This window comes from Antedon mediterranea, chromosome 6 (genome assembly GCF_964355755.1).
Source record: "Antedon mediterranea chromosome 6, ecAntMedi1.1, whole genome shotgun sequence".
Lineage (NCBI taxonomy): Eukaryota > Metazoa > Echinodermata > Crinoidea > Comatulida > Antedonidae > Antedon > Antedon mediterranea.
In genome coordinates, this window is record NC_092675.1 from 7153282 (window position 1) to 7166469 (window position 13188).

The 13188-nt window shown below is 33.2% G+C and overlaps 1 protein-coding gene across 1 annotated transcript; it reads right to left on the reverse strand.

Moving 5' to 3' along the window:
* Positions 1 to 1888: 1888 nt before the first annotated feature.
* LOC140051942 (uncharacterized) lies at positions 1889 to 12604 on the reverse strand. The gene is made up of 8 exons (XM_072097295.1): positions 12540 to 12604; positions 10131 to 10201; positions 9875 to 9910; positions 8404 to 9443; positions 6610 to 6738; positions 5543 to 5694; positions 3381 to 3461; positions 1889 to 2947 (listed from the first exon to the last, which is right to left on the reverse strand). The coding sequence occupies exons 1-8, from the start codon at positions 12602 to 12604 to the stop codon at positions 2929 to 2931; spliced, it is 1593 nt and encodes a 530-aa protein (XP_071953396.1). The 3' UTR covers positions 1889 to 2928.
* Between the last annotated feature and the right edge of the window lie 584 nt (positions 12605 to 13188).

Sequence of the window (13188 nt, forward strand, 5' to 3'; positions counted from 1 at the left end):
ACGTCCTAATATCTCCGCATGCGCACGATGAATTAACATGACGTAGTTTGGTCGCTATTCCCTATTGAGTTTTGTGCACCAAAACTGTCATTTCCACGTCTTACATTTGACGTAACGTAGGTCAAAATATACTAAATGATAATATGCAACATTATTCAACTAACAATCATGAAATTAATGGTTCCAAATGTATGCAGCTATTGAGATATTGTATGCTTGTTTCAGTGTTTAAATAACGTAGACAATTTGCTGTCATAAAAAGAAATTAATTGGAACAGTAAATTTACATTATCTATTAAGTAATTATTCATTCATTCTAAAAAAAGAAATAGTACTAATAGGAATAAGTATAATTTTCTATAGTATTGTTTAAATACGACTGATTTACAGGAAAACCATCGATTTTATTAGTACTTTTGCATCAGTGGGTAGCGCCTTAGGGGTTTGGTCCGCTTACAACCGAACATTATTAAATGGAGCCTAGGGGTTTCAGCCCGATAACTTTACACACGGGAAGGCTTGCTTATTAGTTAATCAGGTTTTCACAATATAGTTCTAAATAGTGTAACATGGCTGTCAGATTGTATTAGCTAGTGATTATCTTTGAACACAAGGCATTCTGTGTAGGAGTTTTAGATATATAACGTCGTTGGTAATCAAATACAATCAGAAAGGTAATCATACAGTTAAATACACTGGTTAAAGACGTGTTTGCCTATTTTATATTTAAATTTAAATACACTATTTGTCTTAATAAGCATTAATAAATAGACACGCATCGAATTTGCAAGGAATAAATATAAATTTGAGCAATTATTGAGGAAATGTGATGGATATCAACCTAATCACAAATGAGCTCTAAACCGATAGTATGTTTTGAATATTATATGAATATTTTCTATCCGTTGAATCATAAATATTAAACTAGGTCTATATGTATACAATTATTTTTATATGATCTATACCCTATTAGCTTTACATTGATGTGGTTGTCCATTATTACGCGAAGAAATGCTACATAATGTGTTAGAGGCCTACTTTATCTTAACGTTCCGGCAGCCTATAATTTAACAATTTTCTCGAGAATAATTACCCGCCATAAACATAATACCTCTATGTTTTTTTTATCAATCAAGTCCGCATGTGTTTCGGCACTTGTTTGACCATCTATTTGTCTGTGTTACTCATTCATTTGTAGCCCCGGGCTACCAAACTGAAATAATAACTCTGTATTTATGAAAGTACACGCTAAACTTGCACTGAGCCATCAAATCAGAAAGTGGTTTTTACAATGTCTCATTTCTGGTCGTTTATAGATAATCATTACGTTTGAAACAAGAGTAGAAATCAGGAAAGAAATCTGAATGATATATGTTACGCATACACCGGAGGCTACTTCAATGGGTTGCTGTACTTTTGGAATGAAAATAAATAAGATTTTATCTACAGTATGTGTATAGCTAGTGCAGCAATATACAGGTGATATTTTACATCGGTACATGCAATTAATCTCCCTACTTTATTTCATAACCATTTGGAAATTTTTGACATTAGGAACATACTTCCAGATCGTTAAAATCCATTGACATATCTGACATTCACCCATTTTCATTATTAAACATCATTTGAAATGTTTCTTCGTGTTCATTGTGAACACCCAATTATAATGTTTATCTATCTATTTTACCGTCTTCTTGTTTTCTATCTTTTTTTCTCTAACCCACCTTTTTATAAATCTGTGCTTCCATTGTCTTACTTTCCTTTTCTCAAAAATGCAGCTCCCGACTACTTCATATCTCAGCTCTGACAAAGCAATATGTTTTTCCCAAAAGCTTGTCACCCTATCTCTGTCTGCTTCACTCTCTATATTGAGATCCAGCCACTAAGATACCCACAGCATTTAAATTTTTTTCAGTAACTTGTCTTTGAATTCAAATTTTATTTCATGACACCATAAAAAAACATAATACCAAGGCCTAAATATAAAAAGGTAACTCTCATTTAATGCTTAATTGCCTTGTAGAAGAACACCTTTATGGTGACACAAGCTTTTCCGTGTTAAAATAAAGTATTTATTATTATTATTATTATTAATTAGTACAGTCTCATTTGTATGTAATCTTACTGTCTATGGACCACTATAGACCAGAGATTCCGAAATAAAAGATTGAATAGAAATGTAATTATTCTATTTTTCATCTCTTCTCTTTTCTATTTTTCTACGTAAGTGATTAACTTTATTAAAACTACAAAATAGCCTATTCAATGTCTGATTTATCATGTTTCATGGGGACAAGACATCTTTAATGTGATGTGTTTCATCAAAGAGTGTTTTAAAATATAATTTGCCGTGCTTTCTAAAGCTTAACATGTACTAATAAAATATAAATATAAAAGCGACACGTCTATTTTCGAAATACAGAGAGGTAGATATATAGGCATACTTGATCAGGTCCATTGTGTTATAACATAAATATCACATACTACAGTACCATAATATTATTTAAATGCAAACGCCTAGTTTGATGTTTGAGTTTTTCCAAAAGTTGAACATGTTCATATCGACAGCAGGATGATTCGGTGCATGCAAGAAGATCAATGTTACTATCCGTGGCAATCAGTATTTGAAGAGAAAGTGGAGTCATAAAACTACTAAAAACGTAACCGTTGTAACTTGCAAGGCATAATCTTCCAGTCACTCCAATGTAGTCTTACAATCCCCCTAAATTTGCTGCAAGCGTAATATAATTTTGAAACTAAATGTATTCCGCCATTGATGTTCAATCAAATAATAATGCTGTTAACCATTTTAGACAATACTGTACCCACATAGCAGTTAAATCAAAGTCATTGAGAACACAATCGCTAATTATATGAAGATCGAATAATACGTAAATCACGATGTTGTTGTCGGATTAATTTATACAATCACCTTTCCACATTAATTCTTCAAGAAAACAGAAAACAGTTTGTTGATTAAAATATGATATTATAAATATTACGTATGTATGTAAAACCCTTCAACCCTGTACGCAATGGTTCATTGCAAACTGTGACTATAAAAACCTTTTTGGCTAGAGAAACTGTTATGCCACGGTAATGATTATGTAAAGATTTATATAAACAATAGGCCTACAATATTATTTTTGGTTTTATTTATACAAATTTCTGCAAAATAAAAAACATATATTTAAAATGCATGGAAAGGCAAAACAGGCACTTAACTGCTAATAGTGACTATTGAGTCTAATTGTCATTCTGTCCATGTTCATAGCCTATATGTTTTTGAGCGTGCGCATGCCAATTTTTACTCAACAGCGGCGACACGCGGTGAATCGTAAAAATGTTACGACAGTGAAAGGAGTTGTGGGCATAATTACCTTGTGTGGGATGTTCCGGCTGATTGTACACTATACAACTTGTCACCGATACGTAGTTGAGTTTTCTTACGTCTTGATAACCTGAATAGTAAAAACACGTACATAACCCATCATTTAATAAACAGTAATATAATAATGCACAATTCGGTTTCAAAAACACATATTTAAATTCGGTGGCCATTGAATGAATTATTTCATCTTGGTCTGTATTAGAGCACGTACATGCGTCATATCGTGTTTTTGTTGATATTAATCAAATTTTGATATTTTGATTTATTAATTTGTTTTATGACCAATCAATTATTATAATTTGTAAGATGTTACGTAATAATTAGATAAATGCAGACAAGTGTATGTGTGTTTTATGATACCTACGGCATACATAGTTACATAACTTATTTAACTGAAATTAGTTTAGTATACGACAGATTCACAAGTGCTTCTAATTAGTGACAAGTTGTAAGACAAACATCTAAGAACAACATACTGATAGCATATACATAAATACATGATAGTAATACAATGAAGATAGCAAAGTGTCCCCAGAATAGGGGATGGTCGTAGTGTTGAAATATAGGCTTGCTCCTCGTTTATTCCACCAACAACAATATGTTATCGTACATGTTTTCGATTTATCAAATATATAAATTCAATTTCCAATTGTTGCCGTTATCAGCTAATCTTGTACAACGTAGTATTCGTGTACAGCGTAAAGTTAATAAAGTTACATGTTGACGTAAAGCATGTACAATAACGTCACACTTTTCAATAACAAGTAAACATAACGTCATATTCTTACAAAATAGTTCAGGAATGTAAACCCAGTTAGCCTAGTTGTGTATAGAAACAAACGAATAGCGTAAGTTGTAGGTTCTATTAAATCAACTTTTTTTTTCTAAAATAAGAAACTAGAGTGCTTTACTGACCATTTTAGAACAGAAGAAAAATATAAAAAATCCCATACGATTGTGATATAAACATTATCTAATTGGTATTCGCACATTATTTTTGGACATGGTGAAAAAACGTCTTTTAGACAGATTCCTTTGTGTAGTAGTTTAGTAGCAGCTGATTATCAATACTGTGTCTAGATTTCTCCAGTATCATAAGAAAATTGCATATTGCAGCATCACATGTGTTCCACGTACACCCTTAACTAACCCTTAATCCAACCGTACATGTTACAGGTAACACATGTGATACACATGAGATGCTGTATTACGAAATCATCCTATGATACTGTTAATATGCAATTGCAATAATATTGTCGATGTGACAGCACTATGGAATCTGGTAAATGTTTGATTAATTCAATATAGGCAAAGATGCAAACTGTCTGTGGTACACCCACAATGAAACCGGTATAATGGCAAATCAAGTGATCATTAGTGTGTACATACGTCATCTCCTACATTTACTTTCATTTTGCATTTTAGTTATACATTTATAATATTGTTTTGACGTATGTCAATCAATGGTGACATCTGATATTGATATAACATTGTTCAGTGCATTAGTGGAAATCATTGAAGTAAAGTTAGAATTCAACTACAAGAGACACACTCAATTCTAGTCTATCTACATCACAACATGAACTACAACAGTTGTACCAACATACTCACTTGTTTAATGTTATTGTAGTATCATTTGATGATATTATCGGATTGCTAAGTGACGCGTTTAAACGAGAAGAAACTCTCGTATGAGATCTGTAAATTAAGGTATATTTCTGGATTCTAAACGGCATATTTAAACACAATAATAAAATATCTATAAAACCAGGAACTACATTTCTGACTAAAATATTCTTATTAATATTAGTCATTTATCTCCCATACATACACACCTCTCCCAATCGTGGCTTATGACCTTATGTGATAATAAATTTTTCAAAACTCTAAACTTGGGAATATTTGTGTTTCGGCTGGAGAAAAAGTTTTTTTTTACCACAAATGGGTGGGTTCGTTTAGAATTGCTCTGAGAGTTTCCAATGATCAGCTTCGGTCGATGAACTTAACCCTTGTAAAATATTGTTGAAATAAAAAAAAAATCTCACGTAAAAACAAACCGAATGTTCCATTGCCACGGACAAACGAATTTCTAAAATAGTCCTTGGCAATAAATTATTCAGAATAACTCATACCATTGTATTCACCACTTACGTTGATCTTTGATATCTAATATGAGACTCGAGTTCCTGCTTCCATGCTACTGTATTATTCACGTTGGGTGCTATCTCAGCTTGTTTTTTACTCTTTGGTAACGAACTTGACCAGCGTCTTTGTTCGACTGATGTTTCAGCAGCAACATTATCCTATCGGTAAATAATAATACACTGGTCAATTGTTAGTGCTTTAATACGAATGTTTGTCTGTCGGTCCTTATTGACTTAATTATTTAACTACATTTTTTCTTTGGCCTAATAATTCATCTGCGTAAAATATTACCGATATTTTCTTATACCGTACGCCTGGTTGTTGCACCTAAAGCTTGGTTCCCACTAGCGACGCAACGTAACGCAACCTACGTAAGAAAATGCCTTTTCAATAATTGTAGTTTCCCCCGCCTGCGTGAAATCAAGCCTGCGATGTGTGCAGCACGACGGTTGCGTCGTCGGTTCCCACTTGTGATTACGAAATACAGCACACTGCGTCAATACGTCGCTGCGTTGCGTTGAGGTGCGTCGCTAGTGGGAACCACGCTTAAATACCCCAATGATTAATTAGGCTACCACATGATAGTCTAGTCTACCAAAGTCAAAATATGTTCTTGTTTGGAATATAAGTATCGTTACTGTGTTCGTGCTACTTAGTTTTGTTATATATAAAATAAGGGAAATGAACTACATTATTACATTATAAAGTTTTCATTTCATTCTCGGCTTAAGAATTTAAAAAGATTAAAGCCATTGGAATTTTTGAATACGTCATCGTAAATGAAATTCTCCATTTAGCTAATACACAATGCGCTATTTGTTTTTTGTTACTTAACTAAAAATCATCAAACATTGTTATGTGAAGAAACATACTAATCAAACCAAGGGTCAAGGGTCGAGGAAAAAGAATCGTCAGCACATAATTTCGACTAATCTACAAAAAAACAAGACACGCATTTACAGATTAGCGTCATTTAGTGTGCAATTTGTGCTAACAAGTAGAAAAAACATTAGAAAGGTTTACTAATTGATACTTACAATGCTAGCGACAGTCATGATTTTATTTTAGCTTACCGATAATCTTGAATTGCTTTTGGAGAGAAGACGGTGATGAGGACCGTGAAGTTTTTTGTGAGCTGATTCTATGGCTCGATGAAGCGGAGTCTTGTTAGTTGCTGCTCTAAATGCTGGTGGACCACGATGCTGTAAAAAGATAGTTGAGTAACATAATAATACTACGATAATACTACTTGTTATTGTATGCACGTATATATAATTTATCGATATTACTCTATATTTAAAACGTATAGGTATATGTTAAAACCAAGCACCTTGGAAGAGATACAAATGCATGCGGTAGATCCGTTTTGTAGTTTGGCAGGTTTTTGTTTTTATTATTTTTCTGCACACACACACATTTACAAATAAAGAACAAAATTACACTATTAGAACAAGAGAACAGAAGAAGGCCAACAAGTTTGGAGGAAAAATTTAGGTCATGGCCACAAGATTAAAATAAGTATTAAGTAAATAGAAAATAAATTAAATATTGGAGGTGTAGTGTCCATGTAACTTTAGCTTTTCTGAAACACTTTTGATTCAGTGATTCATTCGGGGTTACATCAAAATACAAAAATACAATACAAAATATAACAATATTAGTAATATTAGTTAAACGTATAATACACACAAATACACAATTATTTTTAGTTAGTTAGGATTTATCTTTGTCATTTATTTATTTATAACAATTATTGTGCATTGTCTTTAAAGTTCATGTTAAACATTAACGATTCCACATATAACCGTATTCGAATTGTATTTAAAATTATATACTATTTGAAGAATCTGGGAAGTACAGTTATTCTACATTTCAGAATTTAAAGTAGACTTAATTTTCAAAAATATCCCGACGGTGTGTGGAGCCGTGAAATGTGCAAAAAGTCACATTTGTGCAAACAACCACATTTGTGCAAACATTTTACCTTCAAATGTGCAAACAACCACATTTGTGCAAACATTTTACCTTCAAATGTGACTTTTTGCACATTTCACGGCTCCACACGGTGTCAAAGTCATTAATTAGCTTATAATAATAGCCTACCACCTTTCTGTTAACTCTTAATGACATAGGCCTACGGTAGTTTAACGGTAGGCCTAACGTCAGATTCAAAGTATGAAACGGTGCCCAAATAGTAGATCGAAATAATACTGTAGGGTGTGATTAACCTAATTACATTATTTCGTATCACTTTTCTAATTTGATACAATAATTATCACATTTTGTTTTAGTAACACATTGCTATTAAACTGATAGTAGTTAATGGTTCAACTTGTTGGTGCAAAAAGTAAAAACGTTACAACGATAATATTAAGTGCGCCAGTGAATCAACTCCGGATTAGTGTGCTATGCAAATCATTCTCACCTGACGATTTTTAAAATTCTTCTTGAAACCAAAAATAGTTGTATAGAATTCCTGTAGGTTTGTGGGGGAAGTCTAACGGTCAAGTAAAAGGGGATTATCATGTTTATCGAAGCCAAAATATTAGAGTATAATCATCAGTATAATTGTAACATAGAATAATATATTATGTTGAAAAAGAGCATTCCATTGACCTCTTTTTGCGCACTATGACACCTCGATAATAGAAGAGTTGAACTTGTAATACGAAAATGTAGGGAAAGTATCATCAGGACATTTTCATCTCACTCTTTTGTATTTTTCCCTTTAAATAATTCAATTAGGCCTATTAATATATAAATAAATATAAAACAGGCTTCTATTAGCTAACAATGTTCCACTTCTTAGTTATTGATACATATGATTAACTGGAAGAGTTATATTTTGAATAATGTTAATAACCAACCTTTGGAATATAGTTAGCATCGATGTCATTACTTCTAGAGTAGGTGGCATAACCAGATAAAGACGTAAATGAGTGGGTAGTTTCTTCTTTAGGGTCATTCATTTGCTTTATCAACGTTTCATCGGCGGATTTTGACGTCTTTTGTGGCAATAACGGTATCCTTGGCATGCTAGCAACGTTTTTAATTTCATTGCCACTATTACTAGATTTATGATTCTGATTAACGGGGGGCAGACCAGGAGATAGTTGAATACAAGTTTGATTATCAGGCAAACTGTGCGTTGTATTTTTTGATGCATCACCATTCTCATTCGCCAGAGCGGTAAATACAATATCCCTTTCATTGGCGTAATTCCTCTCGATACGTGGATGACTGTGTAACAAATCCCCAATACTAACGTTTGCTGAATTTGGTAAAACGTATTTCTTATGTAATTGCAGATGATCCAGATTATAGTTAGAAACAATGTCATTAACGTGATTGTTATTGTCTGTAGATACATTTGTTCCAAGTTTAGGTTCTTCTTTTTTTGTGTAGGAAAATTTTATCTTGTTCGTTACCGCTGAAATATCCAGCTGAACGTCCAAATATGTATCGTTTGCAGATAAAACATGTCGCTTCGGTTGCATACGAGTTTGCTTCTTTTCAGGTAAACTATTTGAAGAGATTGGTCTTACTTTAACATAGTTCGTTTTTTTATTAGTTTCTTTATGGTTTTCTTCTTTAAAATAAGTTTTTCTACTAGGATTATCAATAAATGCTGTTGCTTCGACTGTATTTTGTTCCACATTGTTTGAGTATGTTTCATTCCTTGTATACTTATCTACTTTTATGATTGATTTTTCCAAGTCAGTGCCATTCTTTTCAGATAATTCTTCTAATTTTAAGTTACCATTACAATCTGATTTTTCAACTGCGTTGTCAACTTTTCTTTCCTCTTGTTTTTCCAAGCTATCGTCGATGAAACTTTCCCAGTCTAATATTCCATTACAAAAATGGTCGTTTGAACAAAGATATTCAACGGAATTTCCAGAAGTGCCTGAAAAAGGTACACAATATAGCTTTAGTCATTTTCAAAGATGAAATTATACGTTAGGTTATTAAAAATGTTTTATAGAGACAATTCTCCTAAAGGTGGTTGTAATCTGTAAAGTTGACATGTAAACACAAATCATATAAAGCTTTGAAATGAAGATACATAAACGTGCTTCATTGAATAAATGGTAGTAAAATACTAATGTGTGAGGAGATGTACAGTACGGTAGGCCTAATATGTAATGTTATCAATAAGTTTTTCATGATTTATTTATTCCCGTATTTATAATCAATGCCTCCATGATTGTATATCTGACAAATGTTCGTTGGACTATTACCAACCAATAACACCGGACATCTTATTTATAGCAACAATAGTTGCAATATTAGCAGCAATAGTAACAATATTTATGTTCTGATTTTCAATTAACTTACTTTCTTTATATCTTCTCTTACTCCAAGCCTCAATACCTGAAGAAACAACAGAGAATTGTTATATATAATTTGTATAGTAATTCTTATTTAGTATTTGGAATCTATAAACTAAACTGTAAGCAAACGACTTATCTTCAACAGGCTCCCATGCTGGTATATACAGTAATCTAATATAAATATGAGACCTCGGAACAAGTGGAACTATTCAAATCATACACTATAGAAATGATAGCCTGACTTTCAATGATTTTCTTACCAATGTTATACGTGTCACAGTCTGGCTTAACTGACCAACCGATAAGCTTCTCCCATTTTCTTGCCTTCACACTGTAAAAAGTATTCAAGTTTAAACTTAAAATGTATTATACGTCCATTGAACAGGTAATATACTATCAAATCATTTTAAAAAACTATGATAGTAAATGAATATTTTATCATTATTAATATAAAACTAAATAATAGATATGATTAATTATCTAACGAGGTTTTTATTTAACGATGCATAGTGTTACGTCTTGTCACCTATTTTTTTTTATAAAGCGTGGTTCTCACACAACACAACGAAGCGACATTGACACAACGTGCTGGATTATGTAATACTGTATCACAAATGAACCGACGACGCGACTTTACAACAAACATCGCTGGGTTGATTTCACGCAGGCGGGGGAAAACGTTGCGTAGGCTGCGTTGCTAGTGGGAACGCTTAAGCTTGGTTCCCACTAGAACGTAACGCAAGGACGTAAACGCAACGCAAGCGTTTTAACCAATAACAAGCGAAGTTATAGACAGTTAGCAATCACAAGCGAATAAGCCATCGCTTGTGATTGGTCAATTCACTTGCGTTGCGTTACGTCCTTGTGTTGCGTCGCTAGTGGGAACCACGCTTTAATCATAAGTTGTGATTACGCAATACAGCACTTTTCATCGATACGTCGCTGCGTTACGTTGCGTTCTAGTGGAAACCACGCTTTAGTATTTGAAGATATAAATAACATTCAATTTGTCCATAAAACGAACCAGTTCATTAGAATGCGTGTTTGTGGTAATGAGGTAGAATATTCAGACAATAAAAGTTAGGCCATCATTACATCAAAAATGAAAAATGTAAGGGTACCCAAAACTTTGCATGTAATGAGGTATCCAGACGACAATGTAGGTCCATACAGTGAACCCATCGGTAAGATTTATTCATCTTTTATCATTGGCCTATCTGAACCAATTTGTGTTATTATAATTATCAATATCAACAACAAAATAAAAACGCACTAGGCCTATATTGTATTCGTGCATTTCATACATGAATAGCGATGGGAGATGCATTTCGAGTCTAGGAACAATAATCAAATTGTAACGTAAAAGATTTTGCCGCATCGAAATATGATTAAGCAATTCTCGCGTGGATTGCTATTACGGTGATTAGTATTGTCACACAGAACATAATTAAGTTGTGAAGCGACCTAGAAGAACATTACATTAGTTAGGGTACTTCAGACAAATAGTCTGTCGCAAAAGTGTCGAAGAATGTCAATGCAGATTTGTGTACATGTAGCGATAGTTTGGTTTGATACTAACAGGTACGGTACGAGTAACACACATTGTTATACACATTTTTAATTTTGACCTCAAATAAACATACCGCATACTCAAAATGTTAACTCAAAACCAAACTTAATATTTTTTTTTATTCAAATTCGTGTTTTATAAATACTTAGATTAAGCTTCTTCTTTTTTTTTTCTATGGATGTATTCTGTAATCATGGTATTCCGAAATAAAAGGATGAATGAATTATATTTATCTATACCATACAAAGATGTTATTAATGAAATGCCGAGATGCATTTAGAGCCAGTTATGCTATTTCCCCCATGCACCTTTTTTTTTACGAACCGGTACGCAGGCTACACTTCATGCACTTTTTAAATAGTATAAAAAGGAGAAAAGCGATCTACAAACTTGAACCCACAACCCCACAAAACCGTCACCACCAATCCCCTCTTCGGCTTGAAAGGCATTTCATTCGTTGGTTTCAGACGTTCCTCTGCAGGCACCTGTGATTTTTATTTTATTAAATTAGCCTATGTGTTCAAGGACAAGTATGATATTAAAAAGAAATATGATCGAAAATGATCATACAGCGATGTAATCGTTCATGGATTAACCATACCAACAAAACCCTTGTTTTGTTAACAGTGGATAAATAGTGTCCCCCTTGGCCTACGTGTCGGTTCACGGATTATTTAGCCTAAGGTAGTCGTTGCTATGGTTACAGTTGTAAACCTGCTAAAGCTTGGCATGTTATTATGCATAGTATTATAATTACAGTACTGTAAAGATACTTAAATTTAAGAACATACAGGTAAAAGATATCTGAAATTACTTTAGGCATAAAGGGGATGGTAAAATAGTCAATATTTTTCATGTGGTAATGCACCTCCTAACAGTACATTCATTTGCAAACGGAGAAAAGAAAACATGGGTAGGCCTATATCAGATGGTTCATGTGATTTTATCTCACCGGGTATACACACGTATTTCTAATGGTAACTCACATTGTAGAATAATGCTCATAACTGTATAGGTATATATAGTTGCCCTCTTATGACCATCAGTAGGCCTACTTGAATAGTGTAGGGCTAAATAGACACGCAATGTCGACACTTACCTGTTAACACTGGTAACGGGTTTCTTTGTAGTCTGGTTCCGTCGATGCATAGGCCTATCTATCATATTAAAATAGTCATCGGTCGTAGAGTTTTAAATAAGGTTTAAAATGCCGACAGCAAAGTTTCTCAATCTTCCACGGGGTACTACCATCTTTAATCAATACACGATATAACTTTGTCTTCTTCTTAACGATCGTTTAAGACCCTGTTCATTGTGGACATGTTTGCCTGCGCTATGTATAATACAATAGCCTTTCACACATAATAATAGACATGATAATAGGCCTATTCGTGTAATCAACCTGCTTCAGTGTTTGGTAATAATGACCTTTTTCTTGACGCTTGATCAATGAAGGTAAACCGATCGCTGAGTAGCCTACCTAAACTTGAGATATCGAATCAAATCATTTAATTAGCAATTTATTGACCATTGATTATTTTTTCTCAAACTGAATGTATACTCATACAATCATCATTTTATTGATAGTCATGATTAGCGATAGATATGTTCACATTGTATTTAAATGTGAATACAGTGGAATAAATACAGTACAGCATGTGGGTTAGCACAGTACAGTATCTTATAATGACGATAAAAAGCGTATACAGTTTCTTGTCTGCAGGCTGTAGCATTTAATCACACGAGCT